Source organism: Nymphalis io, chromosome 18 (assembly GCF_905147045.1).
Source record: "Nymphalis io chromosome 18, ilAglIoxx1.1, whole genome shotgun sequence".
Classification (NCBI taxonomy): Eukaryota; Metazoa; Arthropoda; class Insecta; order Lepidoptera; family Nymphalidae; genus Nymphalis; species Nymphalis io.
Genome location: NC_065905.1, coordinates 10,099,492 through 10,126,626, shown reverse-complemented (window position 1 = coordinate 10,126,626; position 27,135 = coordinate 10,099,492). Strand labels below are relative to the sequence as shown.

At 31.8% G+C, this 27,135-nt stretch overlaps 1 protein-coding gene across 1 annotated transcript; it reads left to right on the top strand.

The window, feature by feature from the left end:
• The first annotated feature begins 13,411 nt into the window (after window positions 1-13,411).
• On the top strand, window positions 13,412-24,571 carry LOC126775459 (aldo-keto reductase AKR2E4-like). The gene is made up of 7 exons (XM_050497428.1): window positions 13,412-13,493; window positions 16,114-16,209; window positions 21,018-21,188; window positions 21,580-21,696; window positions 22,388-22,555; window positions 23,293-23,493; window positions 24,323-24,571. The coding sequence occupies exons 1-7, from the start codon at window positions 13,452-13,454 to the stop codon at window positions 24,509-24,511; spliced, it is 984 nt and encodes a 327-aa protein (XP_050353385.1). The 5' UTR covers window positions 13,412-13,451; the 3' UTR covers window positions 24,512-24,571.
• Window positions 24,572-27,135: the final 2,564 nt, after the last annotated feature.

Sequence of the window (27,135 nt, the reverse complement as noted above, 5' to 3'; positions counted from 1 at the left end):
CAAATTAGGCACATGAAAATTCCCAAATTGCCCACTGGGTTTGTACCCACGATCATCGCTTAAGATTCACGCGTTCTAACCTCTAGGCCATCTCGGCATTTTATAATAATATTCAAACATAAAATTATTTGTTAGTAGCATAGCATTGTGCATGGATAATTATAAAAATAATTCAATAGAGACATGAGTCTTAGTGATATTCTATAACTGTTGTCTTTATTAAAAGCTTTTAGTAAGTGTTGGTCAAATCTTGCAAATTTTTACACCTGTTTCAATCTATTGTGCTAAAATCGTGCGCACACTTGTGGCGATGCAAAGTTGAATACCTACTAAATTATATAAAAATGGCCGCCAAATAAAAGCTTATTGTTTGACTGCAATTTATTTATTTTTTTACTATATTCAAGTAAGAACATATTTAAAATGAAATCTTATCAACGCGTTAACAATTATTGGACCGTGAACGCATATTTCAATGTTTTTTATTTACTCTCTCGTTGGCACAGATTACTTTTTTTATTGAACAGTAATTATTTAGTGCGTTCTCAATAACATCTTCGATTAAGTCACGTCTCGCTTGAACGCAAATACTTTCACTAGCGTCAGTAACGGTTAATCGGGCATATAAATATTCAATTAGATTTGGAGAAGACGTTAATACTTATGCTTAAGATAAGATTAAAGTCACAATCGTAGTTTTAATAATAATAAAAAAAAATCAATCAGTAAAAGTACCTATATTTACGTATTTTGTTTTTGATAATTAATTTGCCTAAATTAATATAAAATTCATGTTAAGAAATAACGTCCAAATTTACGAAGGATTTTTTTTTTATAGAATAGGAAGGCGGAGGAGCATATGGGCCACCCGATGGTAAGCGGTCACCAACGCCCATAATAATAATGTGCAAGCTGCACAAAGCTCTACCACCATTAATTATTATTATTTATACCAATAATTATATAATTATTAGTATTCTCGTGTATAAATACGTTCTCCGATCTAGCTTGAAATTCCCAGATTCGGTTTCTAAGTTAGATACATTGAATCCGTTAATAATATATTGGAAAAATAATATTGTCTTCAAACCAACTTCAACCAAAGCCAAAGAAACGTTAGTATTCGTCATTCGGCATTTTTGGTTATAATAAAAACTGCATTATAATCGTATACATATTCATATTAAGACTTAATTTATTCGTTCTGGTTTAATTTTATATATTAATTTTGTTTTGCCGTTCCACGCTCAAGATTTTGCTTCGATTTGGTCACAGGAACAGTTACTTGGGTGTATGCCGTGCAGGTTTAAAAAGTTTTAAAAATAAAATTTTAAGAGTGCAATAACAACATAACATTGACGAGCCGGTTGGCGTGGTTGGTAGAACACTTGCCTTTCACGCCGAAGGTTGTGGGTTCGATTCCCACCCAGGACAGACATTTGTGTGCATGAACATGTCTGTTTGTCCTGAGTCTGGGTGTAATTATCTATATAAGTATGTATTTAAAAAAAGAAAAGTAGTATATGTAGTATATCAGTTGTCTGGTTTCCATAGCACAAGCTTTGTACAAGCTTAATTTGGGATCAGATGGCCGTGTGTGAAAAATGTCCCAGGATATTATTATTATTATTGACATAGCTCACTGAAATAATTATTTATCACCCTACTTTACAGACAGATGTTTTTGAAACCGAGATGGCCCAGTGGTAAGAACGCGTGATTCTTAACCGATGATCGTGGGTTCAAACCCGGGCAAGCACCACTGAATTTTCATGTGCTTAATTTGTGATTATTATTCATCTCGTGCTATACGGTGAAGGAAAACATCGTGAGGAAACCTGCATGTGTCTAATTTCACTGAAATTCTGCCACATGTGTATTCCACCAATCCGCATTGGAACAGCGTGGTGGAATAAACTCCATACCTTCTCCTCAAAAAGGGAGAGGAGGCCTTAGCCCAGCAGTGGGACATTCACAGGCTGTTACTGTTACTGTTTTGTATTTTTATATTTTATCAGCATGCGTGTGCCATTTTAGTGTATATTTTAATATCCTAAAATATAACAATCATACAGTAATATTATTATGTAGGTAAATAAATAGGCGATAAGTTAATGGTGAAAAAAATATATTTTCAATCAAAATGTGTTCGTAATTCGTAAAATAAATTAATAAATCTACCAGGTACAATATTAAGTAACGAATATTACAAAATATTTTTTTTTTACATTAATATTCTTAATAAATAATTTAAATAAATAGTCAATTGAGCATTTAAATGTTTCTAGCTACTTATAATATGTTTGAAATATTAAATAAAAAAAGTCTGTTATAGGTAATAATTATATAAACAAAATAACAATAAATAAAACCTATAGATCGTATGGGCACTAGTCAAAGTCAGGTGATAATACATCAAAATAAAATAAAATTGGCAACGGTCGCTGATTTTCCAATTTCTTACAGCTATTATTTAAGAAGATTTAATAATTTATTTACATATACTATGCCATAAAATATCTGCTAGAAGTAATTATAAAATTAAATAATTAAATGCATTTTATTTGGTATCAAATTGTCTATATGATAATTTTAAATTATACCTAACTATCAGTTACAAATAAAAGGTGCAATACAAATACTCAACATTTTCATGGCCGTCGTCAATAGTCACTGAAGATATCATCGTCATCATCGTCGAAGTCATCATCATCATCATCAGCTCCTGGCGGAACGAGTGCTCCATTCAATACTTCACTAATGGGTTCCTGGAAACCCATTGCTTTAGCCAACCCGTAAACCACTCTCATCACCAATAGCCTTGTAAAATCAACTGGTGTGGTCTCCTTTCTTTGTAAAGTAAGTTCTTTCTCTGTCGGATAATCCATTTTCTTTTTCTTCATTTCACACAATGTAAACACACAAAACAGCATAAAGAAAAATAAAATATGACGCCCCATTTTTAGTTCCCGCCAAATTTTACGTCAACTTTTTTTTTTAATATAACTTATAGCGTTGTGTTTAAATCAAATGCATAGTTTGTAAGGTTTAATACGAGCTCGTAGCCAACTAACGGGCTGTAGTCGCTCGAGCGAGTGAATACTCAGTAGCGTGTAGGCAAGGCTGTCACCGTCACCGTCAGTGTGTCATTCCAATAAGTATATGGATAACAGAACTCTTTAAGTCGTGTGAGTTCGATTTTATAGTTTACTGTTACTTTGGGCTAAAGCGTGAAAACGTTAATATTAAGGTACGCTGGTTCCGTGGTAGCACGTGAAGCAACTTAACCTTAATGACACAACCTTAGGATACTTTGCATTTGCTTTGCTATGAATTTTTAATTATTACTCAACTATATGAAATATATAAGTAATAAAAAAAGTCTTAAAGATATTTTTAATGACAAGATTTCAAGATTTGATAAATAATTACATTTAGTTATAGGAACCTTATGAAACGAATAAAGTGTTTGGCGAAACAATAAAAAACAGTTGGTGCCTTTGGTACCTGTATGTTTTTTTTTATTTAAAACGTTAAAAAAACAATTTAAGCATGTATTTATTATTTGAGTTTTATGTAGAACATTTGGTTTGTATAAAAAAAAATATGTTTAAAATTGGTAATTTTATTACGTTAAACATTTCGTAAATAAAAAAAAACGAGTTAGCATTTTTATTGAGGAAATAAACGTTAAAATTTAACTATTAATACGAGGCTTCCAATTAAGGCAGACCATTACATGGGAATCTTCAATTATATTTAGCATCGAAGTATTACTTTAGCATTTAATACTTCTGTTTTCGGCTTCAAAGATTTCTAATCAATGACACATACGACACACTTCTTAATTTGGTTTTGTAAGGCATAACACATACTAGTTTTTTTTTACACAATAGCCCTAATATTTGTGTAATGTTTTTTTTATTCCACCTTAACTTTAAAATGCCTGAATAGATTTGAATGTATGGATATAGTTAGAATCCTTACAATATAATCCAGTGCGACACTGGTTATAATTGTTTTAATTTTTAATAGTTCCTTTTTTTCGTGTTTTTAAATTTAATTTGATATAAAGAAAAAAAAAATAAAAAAATATTGATTTGGCACCGACAAATGCTTCTAGCGGTGAAACTCAGTACAGGGTCTCCTAGTTAGTGTATTTTTGGAGTCGTTTTAACATCAAACTTGTGTCGTGTTCCGTTTTGAGAGTTGAATAAGACACGATTTCTTAATTAACCATCAACCATTGATGCTTATTACAATATTCAATAAAATAAGTCGATTTAAGACAGTAGGACTGCTTATCATCAAGTGGCTCATTAACTAGTCGTCGATATTTAAAATTATGGCAAACAAGTTTCTTTTTATAACAATGAGCAATAGGATGAGATTGAGATTAAGACTACAGTAATTAAAATTATGGCAAAAATTTTGTTGAGGTCATTCTGTTTTTATATAGATGAAGTAAACATTTATGTAAAAATAAGTTTTACGATTATGTTAAATTCCTTCCTACTTAACGAATAAGTACATTATTATAACGTTGTTGGGGTTTTCCGCGTATTTATTTAATATATAAACTATTATTTCAAATTAAAATAAATACTTTGTAATATCTTACAACGAAGACGACATTTTAAAATATAATTAGTAGCTTACTTGGCGGTAGGACTTTATGCAAGCCTCTTTGGGTAAGTAACACTCACTCATCAGATATTCGACCACCAAATAGCAATACCTGATTTTGGTTTCCGGTGTGAAGGGGGAGTGAGCTAGTGTAACTATAGGACATAATATTCTACTGGTAACTAACCTATCTTGCGAACTCGAAAGATTGGTGTCGCATTGGCGATGGAAGAATTGATTAAAATTATGTACAGCGTCAATGCCTATGGACGGTGGCACTTACCATCAGGTGACCCATTGGCCCGTTACTCGTATTTTACAAAAAAAAGTAGTTCCAATTATTTTTAGAGGCAGTAAGAGACTTTCCATTTTTAAATATAAGAAATACCTACGTGTGTAAGTAACCTAAGGTCGGGTGAAAGTAATGTATCTGGCACGCAGCCTGGTTCGATGACATTCTTAAAATAGAATCAGAATCGCATTCAGAATGGTAAATATCATAATCATAAGTAGTAATTATACATCAATTATAAAAAAGTGCTCTAGACCTGTATTTTTTAATATATATTGTTATAATATAAATATTTATGTTGCTTTCTGATTTAGAGAAAAATATTTTTTCCCGCGCTTAAGTAGAAATTGAATTGACTGCTACGTTAATTCGTAATGTAAATGTAATATTTTATTTAATTGAATTTATATATATATATATATCAGAATTGCAAGAATATTAAACATTAACAAATAATAAAATTAATTTTACTGACAATTACGACAGGCACTTCGAAAGTGATTAATGATGGACGATGAGTGTCAGTGAAGTGAGTAGACTTCATTACGAACGTATTCAATAAGGAAAATTCAATTTAAAAGAAGTTCGTTCTACGGGTGCAACACTGACGAAATGTTAGACAAAATAAAATTAATGATTGCTTGATGATTTTTTTTTTTAGAGTAAATATAAGCAATATTCTTTTTTTCTTCATAAAGCATTTCGCTAGTGACGTTTAAATTATATAATTCTTGTTATAAACCGTATAGATTAATACAAGTAGACGATAATAAACTTAAACGATTCAGGCAACGGCAATTCAGAAAGAAATATAAATGAATGCCAAATCTGTATCTTATAGTATTTTAAGATCTAGCAGCCACCTTGACGAAAGAGCACGGTATAAGGCTAGCAATGTATAATTAATTTAAATTTGAATACTATTAAATTAAGATACTTTAGGCAGAATAATTAATGCGATTGTCAAAAATCTTATTTTAAAAAATATATTATTCAAGCATGTAAATGTTTTAATTTTGGTCTACAATTGTAAATAAGGGATTAAAACAAACCAGCTTACCAATAATTAATTTTATAATTTTGTTGTGCAAACAATATATATTTTTTAATATTGAAAAATTAGCAAATGATTTTCTCGTTGAGGCTAAAGTTGTTATTATTTCGAAATGTAAACGTAATATTCAATCATCCTCCTTGGATGTTTTTCGTATAGCCTATCTATATAGAATACAAATTTCACCAGAAGCGTGCGTAGTTTCTTCATTAATGTATTTAATTTTATAACAGATCGGCGTACTGGAAATTTGGCCTCTAGATGGTAAGTGTTCACCACCGCCCATAGAGGTTGGCACTGTAAGAAATATTAACCACACACCAATGCGTCACCAACCTTGGGAGTTATGTCCCTTTTCTTGAAATTGCACTGGCTCACTCAACCTCCGAACTGAAACACAGAAATGCTTAGTAGTTCCGCTTAGCGGTAGAATAAACGATGAAATGTTTCGTAATCAAAAGGACTTGCAAAAAACCCTATCACCAAGTTATACCTACCGTTGACACGAGATAAATTATAAGCACATACGAAATTTGTTGGTACTTGCACGATCAGATCATGCGACCTTCATTTATTATCTTAAATTTATTAAAATAAATAAATATATATATATATATATATATATATATATATTGTATTTGGACTTCTAATGCATAATTTTTAGTATATAGATTGATTTATTATATTAATTTACGTTTTCTTGGTAAAATTGAATAAAATTAACAATAAATTAAAATAATATTGAATTTTTACCGCTTATTTAACCTTAACCCACTTTTTATATAATAGACTAAATAAAATGATATGTGAGTGTGTTGGTATTTAGTTTTTTGTGTGGTCATCTGTCTTTAAAATACACAAAACGGAAATAATTAAGTTAAACTAATTAATTAAATTTTATATCAGCAATCCGTTCCAAGTCCGCGCTTTAAAAAACATGACGTTACATGAGCAAATTGAATACATGATTTTAAACATCTATTCTCTTATAGATTTTTGTATCTAATTTGGACACGTTTTATAGAAAATTCAATTGGCCATAAATATTTGAGAAATAGTATAAGCAATATTTTTATATTCTATGTATAAAAACACAAATGGGAAATAATGTTATAAGAATATGTTTGAAATATAACAATGTCATAAAGAAAATTTCCAGCAATTGACATATACAGTACTTCTCTGAATTAATTAAAAAAGTCGCTCCGGGTCCAACTTGGCACAGAGGTTGTCCATTGCCGTACAGCGCGGAAATGCGGCCTGCATTCTGGGCAGCTTTGCGTCGGGTGGGAATCAGGAAGGACTATGTTAAATTTGACTAAAATAATAAAAAAAATTAAAAAGGATAAAAAATTGACATTAATCATCCAATAAAATTGAAATCATTAAAAAAAACTTACCTGACATTTAAATACGCTTCTTATTTTTGCGTTACATTTAGAATAAAATATAAACGGCCTTATTTATATTATAAACTTTCCTTAGTGGCTGTTTAGTTAAACAGTGATTTTAATCTTTCTGTCATTATTTCTATGCATTCTATATATTCATTCGAAATAAGAAGACTAATCACTCGCTAAGCAACGTTTATGTAAGGCCGTTATTGTGTGTTTATTTTTTTCTCTTTTATTATATTTTTGTTCCAGCTCAACAATAATTTAGATAGGGTTTATACAATTGTCAATGATTCTACATAAAAAACATCTGCTATTATTATTATAACAACAATATACAATGTAAATCTTATAATTATGAATATATAATTGCAACTGCGATTGAGAATTTCTTAACATGAAATGCCGATATATTCCTATTAGACTTAACGATTGAACTCAAGACCGGGATCTACAGCAAAATAAACTAGCTACAAAGTCGGGATATAAAACTGGTTTTAGAAGAAGCGATGCATATATCTTGCAAAATATAATAGTCAGGTTCAATATGATACGTGCGTGAACTATTGACATTTAGCGACAATGGCGTATACAGTTAAATATATAAAACAGTTCATTAAATGAGATTTACGAACAGATGTTTTTCAAGTGCAATATTTGACGCAAAAAAATATAGACGTGACGTTAAATTTTTGGGCGTCGAGTTTTGATTATGATTTGAAGAAAGCTTTTTCCAGAAATTGTGACGTACCTACAATTTTTGTAATTGTATATTTGCCATTAATTATTTGTGGTCACTACCGTCCATAGACATTGGCAATGTAAGAAATATTAACCATTATTTTCATCGCCAATGCGCCACCAACCTTAGGAACTAAGATGTTATGTACTTCGTGTCTGTAGTTACAAAGGTTCACTCACCCTTTAAACCGGAACACAACAATAATAAGTGTTGCTGTTTAGCGGTGGAATATCTGACGAGTAGATTTTTTTTTATTTTATAGAATAGGTAGGCGGACCTTTTCTGTTGTCAACATGCATCGGTGACAAACAGATGAAAATTTCTGTAATAAGATCATATCTTAAGATAATGTAATATTGTGTGAATGATCTTAACGTAAACCGAGATGGCCCAGTGGTTAGAACGCGTGAATCTTAACCGATGATCGTGGGTTCAAACCCGGGCAAGCACCACTGATTTTTTATGTGCTTAATTTGTGATTATAATTCATCTCGTGCTTAACGGTGAAGGAAAATATCGTGAGGAAACCTGCATGTGTCTAATTTCATTGAAATTCTGCCACATGTGTATTCTACCAATCCGCATTGGAGCAGCGTGGTGGAATAAGCTCAAAAACCTTCTCCTCAAAAGGGAGAGGAGGCCTTAGCCCAGCAGTGGGACATTAACGAGTACGAGTATTTTAAAAGCGTCATTAACATAATGAAGTAGTCTCCATGAATTTAATCAGAATGTCTGCAAAGTCTAAAATTCAATTTAGTGGCATTATAAGATGTTTTTTTTTTAATTTCACAGTCACGATGTGTGCGATCACAAGATAGCACTAAAAATGAGGTCACTAAACAAAAAAAATCCTACATATTGGCTTTTCAATTGAAACACGCTACAATTTCTATTGTCACATTGTAAAAAATCTTTATAATAGAAAAAAGAAAAATTCGGAATCAGCTTGTTGGATGAATTATTTCTTGAAAAGTGTCATAAGAATTATAGAAAATATAATTTCCTACACAAAACTGTTTTATGATTTTTTACGTGAGACTTTTGTTTTGAGATATTAGCAAAAACACATTTTTCAAGATGGCGCTTAAGTTTTAGACGATAACCAAATATCCAATGTTGTGATGGCTACGCTTAGGGTCCACGTCCTTATATATTGCAATTAATAAATAGATTATTATTATTTTATTTTGCAAATACCTATCGTTTATAAAGTAGATGGAAAAGACATGTTTTTTTTAATTGTCGTCAATTGTTAAAACGTGAAAGTATCCTATAAATATGAATAGTCGTTAGCTGTAACTTCAGTCTGCAGATTCAACTATTGAAACTAGAATGTTGAAGGTGAGTTATTAATATACATTTTAAATGGTGTCTTGCGGTGAAATAATTTTCCCATTTCTATTTTATCATTGTTATTCTGTAAGAACTCATTTCGTATCTCATTGGTGTGAAAACCGACTTACGCTGTTATGCTATTTTGATGCGTGTTATATTATATTTGTTTGATTGCGCCTAGCATCGTTCTGACAAAAATATTAATGCAAGAACTATGGCTTGAAAAGATAACCTGGGACGATGCATTGGATTCTAAAATAAGCAAGCCAGCAAGTGGATCACATTGCGATCTGACCTTAAACATGTGAATGGAATCTACATAGAAAGATGGGTAAGTACGACGTGCGCCAACAGAGAGTCCATAGAACTCCATGGATTTAGCGATGCATCCATCCAAGCATATAGCTACTGGTGGTAGGGCTTTGTGTAAGCTCGTCTGTGGATATAACACTCATCAGATATTCAACCGCCGAAGAGCAATACTAAGTATTTTTGTGTGCCGGTTTGAATGGGGAAAACCCTGAGAGCCAGTGTAACTACAGGTACAAGGAACATACATCTAAGTTCCCAAAGTTGATGATATTTCTTATGGTGATGACCATTAACTATCAAGTGACCCATCTGCCAATCCAAAAAATATTATTTTCCATATCATAACTTTATGAAATTTCACGATCGTGTTGTGTGTGCGGTGAGTATCATGTTTGTTTTCATAGAATAGCTTTACGATTTATAAAGATTTATCTTACGTATATAATGGTCGACATGACGAGCTTATTAATTAAACATTTGTATGTTTAATACTTGTAAACAATAGAAGTCTCACATCATAATAGTTAAATGCATTAGCAATTGTAGAGTTATTAAAAAAGATTAATAGACAAGACATAGATTCTATTTAAAAAATATTTAGATAATTAAAAACTTATTTTTCGGCGTTTAGATGATTAATAATTCTTTATAAAAACTCTTTTTTTTTTTGACAATGAAACCGAAAAGAAAAATATTTATTTACCTATTTTTTATATTGCCTATTTAAAATTAATTTTAAAATCCATATTTCGAAATTCGAAGAGCTTGGATACTCGTTCAGGTCTTAGGTCAAGACTTAATATTCATTGTTTGCCATGGAAAAAAATTTGTTAAAGATTGCAACATGACGTGATGCATCAATAATAACAAACCAAGTATTTCATTGGGTTTATCTGTTATGTATTTAATGTTTTATTTTTGCCCGATCAATTTTTTTTATCCTCATTGTCGTTTGCCTTAAAGTCTGTACGGTTACTTTAAATTCGAAACTTGTAAGTAAAATGTTTGCAAACCTACTTCGTACTTGCTGCTTTCACCAAAGCGGATAATGTAACAGATAAAAAAAATTACCGATAAACATAAATACTTTTTAAAATTAATGTACAACAAGTACATGCAATGCGTTGTGTTTAGTTTTCTTCATTTTTTCCTTCGAGCTTGTAAGTTACCTATTTAACTATTTTATTGATATACGTTTATGTATCGATACCTAAATTATCATTAGATGTTATGTTAAATTCACATGTGTTCGTTAAGTTTTTAATATTATCCATACAACTTAATTAAAAATTAAATATAATATCTTTATTCGTAAATTGTAATATTTGTCGAGATTGTAATGGTTTTTTTTTTTAATTTTTATTTTTATTATAATTACCTCCTTTACCTACTTCTGAGTTTGTTCGGTTGTTCCTGGGTAGAATTCGAGATCGGGCCAAGAATTTCTCTATCAAGAAATTTTCACTGACAGGCCGAGTTACATTGCTGGTTTACTTTCGTGCCTCGGAAAGTACGTTAGGCTTTGGGCCTGTACAATTCTCTTAAGGCAAACTCGAAACACCCCAGAAAACGGTCGTAAAATTTCAGAAAGTGATATGCGACATTGACCATAATAATTATAACATTTCAAGAATACACGCATCAAAATAGTATATCACCATAAGTCGGTTGTCACCATTTCACGGATGAGGAATGAAGTGAGTTCTTACAGAATAGCACTACTGTATCTGCTATGAGAGTGAGGGAATAGAGGGTGTACGTGTGTTTGTATCTTATGTATCTATCACACACAGCCATCGCAGTCAAAACCGGTGAGTACATCAAGTCGGAGAAGTTTATAAATTAATTTTAATAGTAACCTCAATATAAATTCTATATTTAAATATGAGATTTAAAAAAAGGGATTTTCAAAAAATAGGTATTTATTAATTATTTAAATATATGTGGTTTTATATGTGGTTTTATTTTAAAATACTGTCGTCGAAATCTAAACACGTTCGTGACACTCATTTAATGGAATACCAAAACTTCTTATCAAGGCAGGTAGAAATCCGAAAATGTTCATAGGGTTATATCAGGACACGTTGGACCAATTGATATCACCTCTCTTAGATATCAAATAGCGGTAGAAATTTATACAAGCTCTCGACAGAGATTTTTTGGGCGTATTTGATGTGGTTCCGCTTGGTGCAAGGTGGTTTTTGGTTTCCAGCAAAATTTTAATCTCCATACACCAAGAAATTGTCTAACAAAATCTGAAACTAAAAGTAAGCTAAGCAATATGGACTTACGTTTGATTTGTAAAATTGTACGAAGATAATGTATGTAAAAGGGTAGGTAGGTAGGTACCTCGATTTGCAGTTTTTTCAAATGCAATCACTTGTCTTATATTGTTACACATAAATTATATATGTGTATATTTGATTAACATATATATATATATATATATATATATATATATATATATATATTGTATGTATGTATCAGTAAAAAAAGCCGAGATGGCCTAGTGGTTAGAACGCGTGAATCTTAACCGACGATCGTGGGTTCAAACCCGGGCAAGCACCACTGAATTTTCATGTGCTTAATTTGTGATTATAATTTATCTCGTGCTTGACGGTGAAGGAAAACATCGTGAGGAAACCTGCATGTGTCTAATTTCACTGAAATTCTGCCACATGTGTATTCCACCAACCCGCATTGGAGCAGCGTGGTGGAATAAGCTCCAAACCTTCTCCTCAAAAAGAGGTGCGGAGGCCTTTAGACCAGCAGTGGGACATTCACAGGCTGTTACGGTACGGTACGGTATCAGTATGAGTAAACCTGTATTTACAAATATATGTATGCACAAATATTAACGGTCTTTCCTGCACTTTCTAAAGCATTCTGCTTTAAGTGTTAAATCTGCCTTTTGTATATACTTCTATGTTGCAATACCGTATTAATATATATATAATATGTAAACCCAAGTAATAAAAAAATTCTTATCTTATTTTAGAACACACATTCAAGAGTCTATATAATATATAACAAACAGTTCATTGACTCGAGAATTTTTCACCAATATTTGACTGATACCATCGTGGACAAATATTAATTTGTGATGATGTTACGTATTTTCTTATTAATATAAAAATGTGAGGAAAAAACGGCATCGATAAACTATTATATAATGATGATATTTATAATTAATGGATGTGATAAAGTATCCGTTAACAGTTCATACCTAAAACATAGAATCTTGATAGTTAATTTTATCACAATATAAAATAATATTGAAGTTGGTTTACACCTGCGCGTAGCTTCACCAATATTGGTCATATGTATTTTTTAGTTTTTTTTTTTTTTAATTATAATAACACGTACAAGGTTATTGCTTATTTTTATAGCACAGGTTTTACTAACCCACAGATAAATAATTAATGATTTGGTTTTTTTTTAATGGAGCAGTATGTTTTACTATTTGCTTATCAAAAAATTTTAAAATTAGAAACGCTTTTTTTTTTTATAAATGCTGTTATGAGCATCTTTGTTTTGTTTAGAATGTCATTTATAATAGTTCATTTGAGCTTAGAATACGAGCCGTAGGTTCGTTTAACCAGTCCTTGGACTTGCTATGTTTTTTATAGTCAATATATATGTGTGTACTTCTAAGATGCTACCAGTCAGTTCGGTCGGGGCCTTAGATCGGTCAACATGCGGTCTATAAGTTACATTCTTACGTTATTTGGATTATCCGTAAGTTAAAATGTCGTTTATTTGCCTATTATTTTGTGTGCATAGGAAAATGTTAATCGCGTAATTCTGTTTTTTTTTTTAATATTACGTCAAATTATGTTTCAAGTTTTATTGTTTTTTTTTTCGACATTTATTATATTGTGTTTTTTTTATATGAATATATTAATTACATTTATCATATTATATATAGTATAACTATGTAGTTAGTTGTCGAAAGATTGTCCTTAGACCGTTTGCCTATCTGTATACGATTGATTTTCTCAGTAACTAGTAATATTCCACGTATATATTTATCACGATAGTTTGTTATTTTCTTAATTATATTTTTGAATGTGACAGATTGTTAAAATTGAAAAGATTTACATTGTGACGTAATTTATGAATGCTTATCTCATATAATTAGGAATAAAAAAATACGATACCAACTTACATATGGCCATATGTTTTTGAGTTGCGCAGATATTAAAATATTTTGACATTTAATGATATAACTAAAAATATATATTATGAAATCATTTATTCTAATGGAATTATATTAAGATGTTGCTATTCCAATAAAATAAAATATTATTACGGTCATTTAATTATCTTCGTATTATACATACCTATTTTGAGTAAACAAATTTCATTAAAGTAAGAAAAGAATTTTTAACCAAGAAATTTTAATAATAAATATTTAATTTCTTTTTAAGAGAAAATGTATATAATGACAATTAAAAACAAATCATTTTATATATCTATTTTTAACGTTGCGGTTTTCTCCCACTTAAACTCGATCACTTTGCCTTGAACTAAAATTATAAAACAATAACAAAAATACAATTATTTCTAGGTTTTATTATCAGCTGTCCACAGATAAAAGTAAAAAAAACGATTAATCATTATCGATTGATAGAAAATCTTCGATGTACACTTTTTGACGTGTCTTAACATTTTGAAATACACGTTAATTTGCATTATTTTGTAAAATGAACATTAGTATTCTTTGCAGACACTACCTACTAACAAGATTTTCTTAAGGACGAATTTTGACATTCAGCTTACATTATACGTCTCATTTAAAAAGTAATCTCATTAATCTTGCATTTAATTAAATCAAATGAAGATTAATTAGGCAGAGTCAATATTTATATTAACTTAAAAGGCAAAAGTCCATAGCTGAATACATTATTTTTTGTTTTTAATTATCATCAACCAAAGCTTAAGTACATTTTTATCTGTATTTGTATTATTTAAATCTTCATTATGAATTTTATACTTAATATACGTATACGTATATATAACGTACATATGATAATGATAAAAGGAAAAGTACTCTTATAAATTCTGATACTATTATATCTGTTATCCGTGTTATGCAATTATTGAAGGGTTAGTAAAAGTCGGTCAACGACCCCGTTTGTTTGCGCTAAAGTTAAACCGACGTTGTAAGTGATAAATAATATAACTGGTTCTCATGTGAAAAACTTGATGTGACTCGTTTTTAAAATAGAATGTAAGAGATTTATATAGATGAAATGTTATTGTCACGATTGTTAGAATGTCACTTCATGGAATTGTTTACGAGTTATAACTTTGAACTGGGGACTAATTCTACTAATTAATAATGGTCACGATACGTTCCTGACTCAATTCCAATCCAACTTTGACTATTCTATATTTAATCAATTTGGAACTGAACCGATATTATGTTACCATATATCGTTATATCAAAAGCAAACGTCATTGTTAAATGTTATGCCAAATCAATAATTAAATTAAAGAATAGGAAAACGGATATACCGCAACGATTACGCTTTGATTCGATTGCGATAAAATAACAATTTACAATAGTAGAATTGGTCCCCTGGCTTTTTAATGTGTTTTCTTGAGCGAGATGGTATTTGCTACTTTTTTCTCAATTGTCAATTAATTAATATGCTTATCATTTTGATAAGAATTAATTTACAGTGAAGTAAAAATAATAGTTTAATTTATTTAATAGTAACGAGCGCTTTAGACATTAATGTATTAATTTATTAACTCTAATAAGCTTTTGAATAAAAATCTCGAACGCGATAACGATGCTTTTCGAAGTTCTATTTTCTCGAAGTTCTATTTTGGTGTGATTCAGCGTTACTGAAGAGATACCTACTACAATTGTGGTTTGATAACCGAGGTCGCTCAGTGGTTGGAACACGTGAACGGTGAATCCTAAGATGCGGATTCAAACCGAGCAAGCACCACTGTATTTCATGTGCTTTATTTGTGTTTATAATTAATTTCTTGTTTTGTAATCGAAATATTTGAGAAAACTTGCTGGTGTTAAAGCCAATCAGATGGAGAAAGTCTGAGATACGTGTATTTACCCGCATTGGTGGATCATGGTAGAATATGCTTGTAACCTTTTTTCTGAATGGATAGGAAGTCTAGCCCAGTAGTAGGACATTTACTTTTGAGTGGATGGTAAACACGAATAGCCTTTGCATATGCACCCCAAAAACGCAATCCTGTAACAAACAATAATCGATATATGCGTACCCTACATAGGTTAAATAAAAGATTATTTTGTTAATGTTTTTTTTTTGATAGCTAATGTCATTATTATATTGTTTTTTTACTTTATATGTTTCCATTTTAGTTGGCGGCTGCGAACCAGACGCCTTGTATAGAACTGAATGATGGCAACAAGATGCCGGTCGTTGCTCTGGGAACTGGTCGAGGGACCGCAAGTGAGGTATGGTACTTCTGTTCACGTATACATGTAGTTACTTAAATATATACAAATAATAAAAGTTACATACAAAAATCACAACCGCTTGGGAGGTGATCTATTTCAACAAGATTCAAGTAATTAACTAAGTACGTAGGAACATGTAATCCAAGTAATTAATTAAGTTAACTTGGTTATCGGTACCTCAATATAAATATTAATGTATTAATGACAGGCCTCGATCATTGATAGATAAAAAACAGGCTTAAGAATATAATTCCTGGTTTCTTTTGTAATGTTTGTTTATGCATACATAACATGAAAACGACCAGAGCTTTATCGATATTAATATTATAAATGTGAAGGTTTTTACTTGATCACACAAAAACGGCTGGACGGATTTTATTGAAATTTTTATATTATTATTATATTTGGATTTTAATGGAAAACAGATAGATGTAACTTAACACATACTTTATTTAATAAAGGCTTTTCCCTCACACGCGAGCGTAGCCACGAATGAAAGCTAACAAGTTATATTTCTGGTTACAATTCCAGTCAAAGGTTTTCTCTTTATCCGTCCCAGACTAGAGATGAATACTTCGATGATGATAATATTAATATCACGATTAATATAAAAAAGTTGGGTTTAATATTTCCATGTCCATACACTGTACATGCGCAATTATAACGAGCGAAGTTTCTAAATTATATATTTTCATTTTCATATACTGTCAAAGCTGGTGACATTGACATTTCAATTTAAAAAAAAAAAGATTTATATTCCACGTAGATATATTTTGCTATTTTAAAATCGTACCTTGAACTTTTGAGTGTCTTCTAATAATATAAACAAAATATTTACAAATTGATCTCGCTATTGACTTGATATTTTATAATAAAGTTATAATATATAGGTTTATATAGTTTATTTTTAATAACACATCTCAACTGCCATTTCGTTTATACATACCTACTTAACATTTAAAGATTAATCTTTATTAAGTAGAGCACGTATGAGTTTTTCTGTTTCATTTTTGTTCTTTTATTTCATAAATCATAAATTACGTTTACATTTTTATTCTAAAACTTAGAAAGATATTATGTAGGTGCTTTATATATATGTATTTATGGTTTATCAATTTATTAAGTAAAAACTGTACAGTCATTTTTATAATATATAAAAATGATAACAATAATATATTAATGTACATATTTTTTATATATTTAAAAAGCTTTATATATTAATGTAATGCCACATGAATTTTGCATACATAAGTTATTGTAGATTATAAATTAAAAAAAAAAACTGACAAAATCAACTATGTAGTAATTAGCCGTTATAGAATAATTATCCTTGTGCAAATAAATAACGCAACATCTATATAATCGACGCCATTTAAATAGGAAAAAATCAAGACTAATAAAAAATATGTAATCTGTAATAATTATTACAATCAAAAATGGCGATTTATAATAAAGAAGACCTGATTATGGTAATACTGACCGAATACCATCTAGACCAGAGGAATCCAGAATCCCACGAAGACAACTGGTGGTGTTCCCTTCAAGGAGGTCAACTGGCACACATTACGTGTCAATGAAGAAATCAACTGGTCTATACGACGTTAAATAAAAACTAATATTTAAAACGCAAATAAATACAGTATCTTGATCCATTTTTTAAATTCTGAAATACGTAGATTTTGATGCTCTGGTAATAAGTATGCAGCCGCTTAAAAAATAACATTAATTTAAATTGAATATAACATACATCAAAAGCACGGGCAACACGTCTGAAGAGATACAAATAAAAGAAAAAAAATCTGAATTCCAGAATTTGAATATAAACGAAAATTCTGTATCGTGTTAAATAGTAAACTGGTGATCATTTTTGGTCTAACGTATTTTGCAAGTCTTGAACACAGAACGTGTCAGTGCTTTTTATCGTCAGAAAATTATAATTGCAATTCACACACCGTTTATTAGTTTTTATAATTTGTTATGATCAATTATACACTAATTATAATGTCAACGTAACATTCCAATGAACATTTCCAATTTAATTATAAGTTGTTTTATTTAGAGCAATACATTAGACTAATAAAACGAAAGTTAATTAAAAAATCAACGCGAATTCAAACAATTTTATGTATGCGTGCAAGATATCTCTTGAAAATTTTAAATGATCAAGTTTATATTATTTTTATTAGCTTAGGATTTCAATGCTGCGGAAGTCTAGTGAATATTACTATTGTAATCATTGATTCATAATTAATTGTTTTTTTATTTAATCTGGGTGGGAACTGTGACCACGAGCGGGAACAGATTACTTCAAAACTGTGATAAATCACTTAATACCAAGTGAGTAACGCTTTTGAACGACTTATTTTATTTCAAATGATAATATTCAAATGTAAATATGACTGGATGGGGATAATCATAGTTAAACAAATAAACTGATAACGCCGCAGTAATATCGGGGTACCTAAACATAAATGAAATTAAGGAAGTATTTTCCACTGTTCAATTCATACAACCATAATATATTCGTTCGTTCATTTTGTAATTATTATTATTTTTTGAATGAGTGTATGCTCTTAGCTCTATTGGCCTTTACAGCGTCACCGGGCGTTGGGGCGAGTACTAGACTCCGTCTTGAATTATAAGCCGTCTCGGGCTGTACATGACGTCCATCCTGAGGATGTCTCCTACGAGATTGCACCTCGGCTCAAGACGTAGTCACTAGTCAGGGACCTCGTTTCCGCCAGCGGAAACGGTATACATATACCGTGTTGGGTATAGTGTCTTCCCTACGAAGAAAGAGATTTGTAATTATTATTCCACACTATAATATATAATCAATAACGAATAACTAGACAGCGCGATTCAGAAATGACACATATTGAATGAGCGCCATCTATCGCTATCGAGTTGTAACGATCGATGGCGACGAGCGATATGCGTGCTCTTTGTCTTATCTATTTTTACTCTGTTTGGTAATGCAGCAAAGAGTTTACGACTAAAATAACATCACGAATAAACTATTATTAGATTATTCATATCAGATGACGTATTCATTATGTACGGTATTATATAAAAAGCTGTTTATTAATAATATAAAAATATAAATTGCAGGTGTTATGCTAATGATATTTCATTCCAATTAATATACAGCTACGTGTTCATTGTTGCAGCTAAATGTAGTTAATTTATGGTTCTATATAAATCTTGTTAATTATAGATCATATTTTATTTTGTTTTGCAAAGTATTTGTTATATGGTTTGATATAGTTATATTATTTTTTGTTCATTATAAGCGTTAAGCGCTACAACTCTGCCATAACCTTTCTCAGTAATGGGCTTTCTAACTGCTAAAGATATTTTCAATTCGGACTGGTAGGTAGGTAGGTCTGAGATTACTTTGTTAGAATAAAAAAAACCGTTTTACTGTTATTAAAAAACGACTAGTATTTTATTTTATTTTTTTATTTCGTTTGTTCGTGATCAGTATTTGATCTGAATAGCATTGAAACTTATATTTTTTAATTAAAAAATAAATAATTGAATGTCTTTTTTATGGAATTACTACTATTCCTATTTAAGCCGAGATGGCCCAGTGGTAAAGAGCGCGTGAATCTTAACCGATGATCATGGGTTCAAACCCGGACAAGCACCACTGAATTTTCATGTGCTTAATTTGTGATTATAATTCATCTCGTGCTTGACGGTGAAGGAAAACATCGCGAGGAAACCTGCATGTGTCTAATTTCACTGAAATTCAGCCACATGTGTATTCCACCAACCCCCATTGGAGCAGCGTGATGAAATAAGCTCCAAAGCCTTCTCCTCAAAAAGGGAGAGGAGGCCTTAGCCCAGCAGTGGGACATTCACAGGCTATTACTATTACTATAATATTCCTATTTACATCTTCAATTAAGATCCAGTAAAGCTAGTGTATAATGTGTAAGAGTGGTCGAAAATTGCAAAAAAGGTCAGCATTGAGTCTGCGATTTTTATATCGCTATTGAGGCTTTAATTGAAATATAATTTTTTACATGTATATGGTTTATTGACAGTTTGACAGCCTTCGCTGCTATTTGCTATTACTGTTTGTTCTGTGTTTCGCACTAAAGGGTCATTGTCCAACAGAGACAATATTGATCACAGATAATATCAGTGGTATTTACAAAGGTACAGTTTTTTTTGTTGGTTTTTTAATAAATATTTTCGAGTTATAGGCCTCAGCTCACTTGATCTTTAAAAAAGTATGAGTATAAATCCTTATTATATATAAAACCTTTGCCTTATTGAATTTAAGTGAAACAGGCTCGATCATTCAAAGTCCGCTTAAAGATTATGACTTCAAGAACTATACCCGTAATTCAAACCGGGTACCAACGCGGCTGTTGGGATCCGTACTTATTATTATTATTATTATTGGTAATATTATTGCCATGATTTTCGTTTTAAGTCGTTTATGTTTTCAGTCAAGTTTCTCTAGTATCTTGTGCTTATTTACAAAGTTAATTATATATAATTATTAACAATAGCTTCAGAGCTTCTTCGCTCGCGTGTCAGAGACTGCAGGTATTTGTCAGAGCGTTGTCCAAATCCATTTAGTTTTTACGCAAAAACATCCAATTAATTACAATATTTAGTAACATGTACACTTTATACAATTACACTATAGTTTATACTTGATTAAATTTAATTATGATTTTGAATTTCGAATATATGGGATATTTAAGTATCCAGCAAAGTTCTGATGGATCAATGTCTCCATTTAGTCGACATATTTTTTTTTTATAAAAAATGCAATATATTTTCAGTCCGCACCAATAGACGAAGTCCGTCAGTCCGTTTACTGGGCTATCGAGGCTGGCTACAGACATATTGACACAGCTGCTATCTACTTCGACGAGCCTCAAGTCGGCCAGGGCATAGCTGACGCGATAACTAACAAGCTGGTAACAAGAGAAGAATTATTTGTCACCACTAAGGTATGCACATTTTATGTAATGTTATATATGTAATTTACAATTTATTGTTGCGTTCCGGTTTGGAGGGTGAGTGAGCCAGTGTAACGGGCAAGGGACATAACATTATTTCTCAAGGTTGGTGGCGCATTGGCGATCTAAAGAATTGATAATATTACGTATATCGCCAATATCAATGGGCGGTGGTGACCACTTACCATCAGGTGGCCCATTTGCTCGTCCGCCTACCTATAACATATATATCCTCTTCATTACACCGCAATGCACCTCACCATAATGTACTATATCGTACCATAATTTATCCTACAATGCCGTAGCATACCGCCCCATAACGTATCATAAAATAATATTGCTATAATGGAACAGAATTTTGACGTAAATATTTTTATTTCAGCTATGGAATAACAAACACCGCAGAGAGCAGGTGGTGCCCGCACTCAAAGAGTCCCTCGGGAAGCTTGGTCTTGAATACATTGATCTCTATCTGATTCATTTCCCTATAGCTGAAAAGGTAACCTCATCTATGTATTTTATTAAATAGGAAGCCAACCCTGTATACAATTTTGTTTCTTATTCTAAAGCGAAATCTCAAATATCTTTAATATAATAATTGTATACCTCACTTATAGGCTAACTAAACATCCATTGAAAAAAAGAACATTCCTTGTAATTTAAAAAAAAAATTGCCCAAGCAAAAATATTTATAAAAACAAAACATGCAATAGCGTGTAAGCTATTAGAGATGAAAGGCTTTTTCAATAGCGATATAAAAATATCCTTTTGAGACGCTGATGTATTTTAACAAAGGTAACTCTTGAAATATGGTAAGGTAACTCTTAAAAATGTTCGATGCAAAACCATATATATTTAACCCAAATTATAAATGATGATTATCATAGAATTATGACCACGTTTTATGAATTATGGCACAAACGCACACACACACACACACACACGCACGCACGCACGCACGCACGCACGCACGCACACACACACACACACACACACACACAGTTACACCACCATGCAGGTTTTGCACAACATTTTTATGCACCAGCCAGATAATATAAGATTTTTTAATTAAATAGAATTTTATAAATTATTTACAAAACACGTTACGGTTTAATTAAAGAAATTCGTTTTTCTATTATTTTATTTTTAGTTATTTCCATATTAATTTTATTTTCAAATTGTTTTTGCAGGACGACGGTTCCCCTGATAATGTCGACTATTTGGAGACCTGGCAGGGAATGGAAGACGCCAAGGCGCTTGGTTTGACCAAGTCTATTGGAGTGTCTAACTTCAATGCCACACAGATTGACCGATTGATCGCCAACGCGAAAGTCTTACCTGTTGTCAATGAAGTTGAGGTACGAGTGTATTAATTGGTATTGAAATCAGTAATTCCATAATTTGTGATCTTACCTTAAAGTCAATGCATACCGGCGTAACATTAAAATAAACTCAATCCAAATAATAGAGATACACCTCCAAAGCTCTCTACGGATTTATTATCCAGGATGCAAATCAATTACTTATTGGCTTTATGTCAGCCCGTCTGGGTTGGGGCCACCCACTCGTCTTATATTCTACCGTCAAACAACAATGCTCAGTATTGTCGTATTCTTGTTGAAAGGGTGAGTGAACAAGTATAAGGGCATAACGACCTAACTTACAAGGTTGTTTGGGCATTGACGTTGTAAGTGATGGTTTATATTTCTTAATATCTATGAGTAGTGGTGACCACTTACCAACAGATCACCCATGCCATATCGCCTAATTATTTTCGAAAAAAAAAAACAATAAATACCAACTTCAACAAATTTTATCCGTTAATATTATAAATGGGAAAGTGAATTTGTTGGTTTGTTCGTTACGTTTCCATTTCTTAACCACTCAACGGATAAGTATGCGATAAATATACTTCAGGGATACAGGAAAATACAGGACACCTTACATCTGACTAATTACGGGGATGAAGCCGCGGGCGGCATTGTTATGTATATATATAATCTTATACATAATAATAAGCCTTATCAATTCGTATATTAAAAAAAAGAATTGTACTTATGTATCTATTATAATCAACTACCTATTTTGCTTTCAGGTAAACCCAACTCTTACTCAAGAACCATTAGTAAGTCATTGCCATAAGCTTGGTATCGCGGTGATGGCGTACAGCCCCTTCGGTTTCACAGTCTCCAGAAACAATCCCGACGCTCCACCACCACGTTCTGATGACCCCGTACTCGTCGCAATGGCCAACAAGTACAAGAAGTCCACCAGCCAGATAGTCCTGAGATATTTGGTAAGTGTGGTATCCCACTGCTGGATAAATACCGTCAAGAAGCCTTGCAGCTTTTTCCATAATTCACATTTCAACATTTCACCGATATCAAAGATTTACCAACGATGTATTTACTTCATCGAAAAAAAACGAGATGAATTATGAGCACAAATTAAATACGTAGAAAGCCAGCGGCACTTGCCCTCATTTTAATCTGCAGCCTTTGATTAAAGTTCAAATGTCACATCAATGGATAAATCAATTTCTATAATTATAGATGCCTTCACTGAATATAATGATCTTTTTATTATCAATCTGTATTCACACTGTATATAGATTGATAATAAGAAATAATACCACTTTTAAATTTCATCTTATTAATTTTAATAACATTTAAAAGTAACTAAATAATTACCTTTATGACCGATTCCGGTCACTGCTACCATTTTGAATAAAGCATGGCCAACAATGTAAGAGATATAGTGCTATGGGTGCGCAAACATACTTTTGTAATTCGATAGGAAGGAAATCCGGCAAGAATGGAGAGAGTGCACATTCAGTAATAGCAGCTTTTCCAACTTTCCGAGGCAAGGGGGTGTTAATAATGCCAACTTCAAATTTCGAATTTTTAGTGATAATTTCTTGACAGAAAATATCAATATAATCGTAATAGCCCGTTCTGGGGTATGTACCGGGATCTGAGGCATTATAAGCTAGCCATAAGACCAACAAAGTAGTCAAATCTGACTCTTTAAATAGGGCATAAAATACTGATGGAACATAAATACGAAAAGAATAAAGTCATAAGTCGAAAAGGTTACGTATATTAATTCGTCGTTGTGTCTTCCAGATCGACCGCGGCCTCGTTCCCATACCTAAGTCTACGAACAAGAAAAGAATCGCTCAGAACATCGACCTGTTCGACTTCTACCTGACCAAAGAAGAAGTTGAATTAATCAACAAATTCAACAAAAACATGCGTGTCATCAACCCCGTCGATTGGAAGGATTATCCCAATTACCCATTTTGGGAATATTAATTTTTATTAAATATAAATTGTAATATATTTTAAGTATAATAATAAAAAATTATTAAGTAAGTGCTTCTGTATTATTTATCAATTAAATCAACTAGACTATATAAAGTACTATCCCGTTACATAATTAAAAATATTACTAAAGATTTACTGGTGGTAGGGCTTTGTGCAAGCTCGTCTGGGTAGGTACCACCCACTCATCAGATATTCTACCGCAAAACAGCAGTACTTGATATTGTTGTGTTCCGGCTTGAAGGGTGAGTGAGCCAGTGTAATTACAGGCACAAGGGACATAAAATCTTAGTTCCCAAGGTTGGTGGCGCATTGGCTATGTAAGCAATGGTTGACATTTCTTACAATGCCAATGTCTAAGGGCGTTGGTGACCACTTACCATCAGGTAGCCCATATGCTCGTCCGCCTTCCTACTCTATAAAAAAAATATATATAAATATCCTTAAATGCATCATTATAAAAAATAGCTGAAAAAAGTTTTTTTCATTCATTTTCATAAAAATTTCTATTCTGTCCCTTTGTACCTTGAACAGATAGCAGCCAGGACGCGAAGGCGACTCGATGCTGGTATGACGGCGACGCGTCGTCAGGCGTGTGTTATATTGGTATCCACACGGACAACGGGATGTGGTCCGCCAAGCGTGGCCATACCAATTAAGCTTTAATTATAAAATCGGCTATCTAGCAAAACGGGCTGCTATATTCTTTGATCACGTCGTTATTCATGTATATTTCTAGTAATACATTTTATATACGTAATAAAAAAAAATTAAAGGTGTACGATGACATATGTTTTTTATAAAACCGGTATCGATAATTCAAACGAAGGACGCTCATCAGTATTCCGATTAATTTTATTTTGTGGACCGTTTGATAAACAACCAATGTAATGAATGCTAGTGAACGTTATGTTTAAATAAAAAAAGAATAATATACATTTTATTGAAGTGAAAACTTCTTTTGATGCGTTGCCCTGGTTTATCGTAGGGGATAAGACTCATGGCTTCGTGTCACCGACATGCTAATGTTAATATAATGAAATACATGAAGTACAAATAACTTAAATATTGGGGAAATTTAAGAAGATTTAATGATTGAAATTTATGTAAATACTAACAGTATATACAGATACAGTAACAGCCTGTTAATGTCCCACTGCTGGGCTAAGGCCTCCTCTCCCTTTTGAGGAGAAGGTTTAGAGCTTATTCCACCACGCTGCTCCAATGCGGGTTGGTAGAATAAACATGTAGCAGAATTTCAAGGAAATTAGACACATGCCGGTTTCCTCAAGATGTTTTCCTTCACCGTCAAGCAGGAGATGAATCATAAACACAAATTAAGTACATGAATATTCAGTGGTGCTTGCCCGGGTTTGAACCTACGATCATCGATTAAGATTCACGCGTTCTTACCACTGGGCTATCTCGGCTTTTTACAGATAATATAAGTGTATTTTAACTATTATTCATTTAAATTAAGCTGTATTAATATTTTGTACCAAGCAACATGCTGTGTATTTTAATGAATAAAAGGCTATATAATAAAAAGGGATAGAACTATTACTTGGAGGATAAGATGTGGAAATTGGACAAATATATTTAACAGTTTCAAGTTTTCACTTCGCTGTTAAGTCACACTTAAGTTTTTTATTATTCGCTGGTCTCATGTCTAAGACTGTCTTGAGAATGGATGATTTCCTTTACTGAACGAGATGAATCCTTAATAATATTGTAAATGCGAAAGTGAGTTTGTTTGTTTGTTACGCTTTCTCGTCTTAACTACTCAATCAATCATCATGAAAGTTTTGGGTACAGAATAGGACATAGGGTACCTAACAAACCCCCCCCCCCCAAACGCCGCGGGTGGAAACTAGTTATTATATAATTATCAACACTAATTAAGTATAAAAAGTGGTAATATCTTTGCACAAAATATAAATAATGTAAAATCATAAAAAAATGGTTAAATAATAAATCCTTAAACTTAACGATAGCAACAGACGAAAAACGACGTTTTTTATCTTATCACGTGGGTATTTCAAGAAATCTTGAAAACAGTTAGGAATTGTTGAATTTTAATGTATAGATATTTTAATAACGGTTGACGAGCCGGTTGGCGTGGTTGTAGCTTAGATACTTGCCTTTTCACACCGAAGGTTGTGGGTTCGATTCCCACCCAGGACAGACATTTGTGTGCATGAACATTTCTGTTTGTCCTGAGTCTGGGTGTAATTTTCTATATAATTATGTATTTACAAAATAAAAGTAGTATATGTAGTATATCAGTTGTCTGGTTCCCATAGCACAAGCTTTGTACAAGCTTAATTTGGGATCAGATGGCCGTGTGTGAAAAATGTCCCAGGATATTATAATTAATAAGCGGTATGTGAACACGTAGGTAATTTTTAAGTAACTTTTGATAAACCATGGAATGCTCTCTAAAATAACTTAATTATATTACCAACATTTGTAATTTCATATAAGAAATGTTAACGGATGTTTAATATTTCTTATGGGCAGTAGTGACCATTTACCATCAGGTACTATTTTAGAGTGGATGGCTACGAATTTATAATAAATATTTATACTTTTCGACTTTCGAATAATAAAACGGT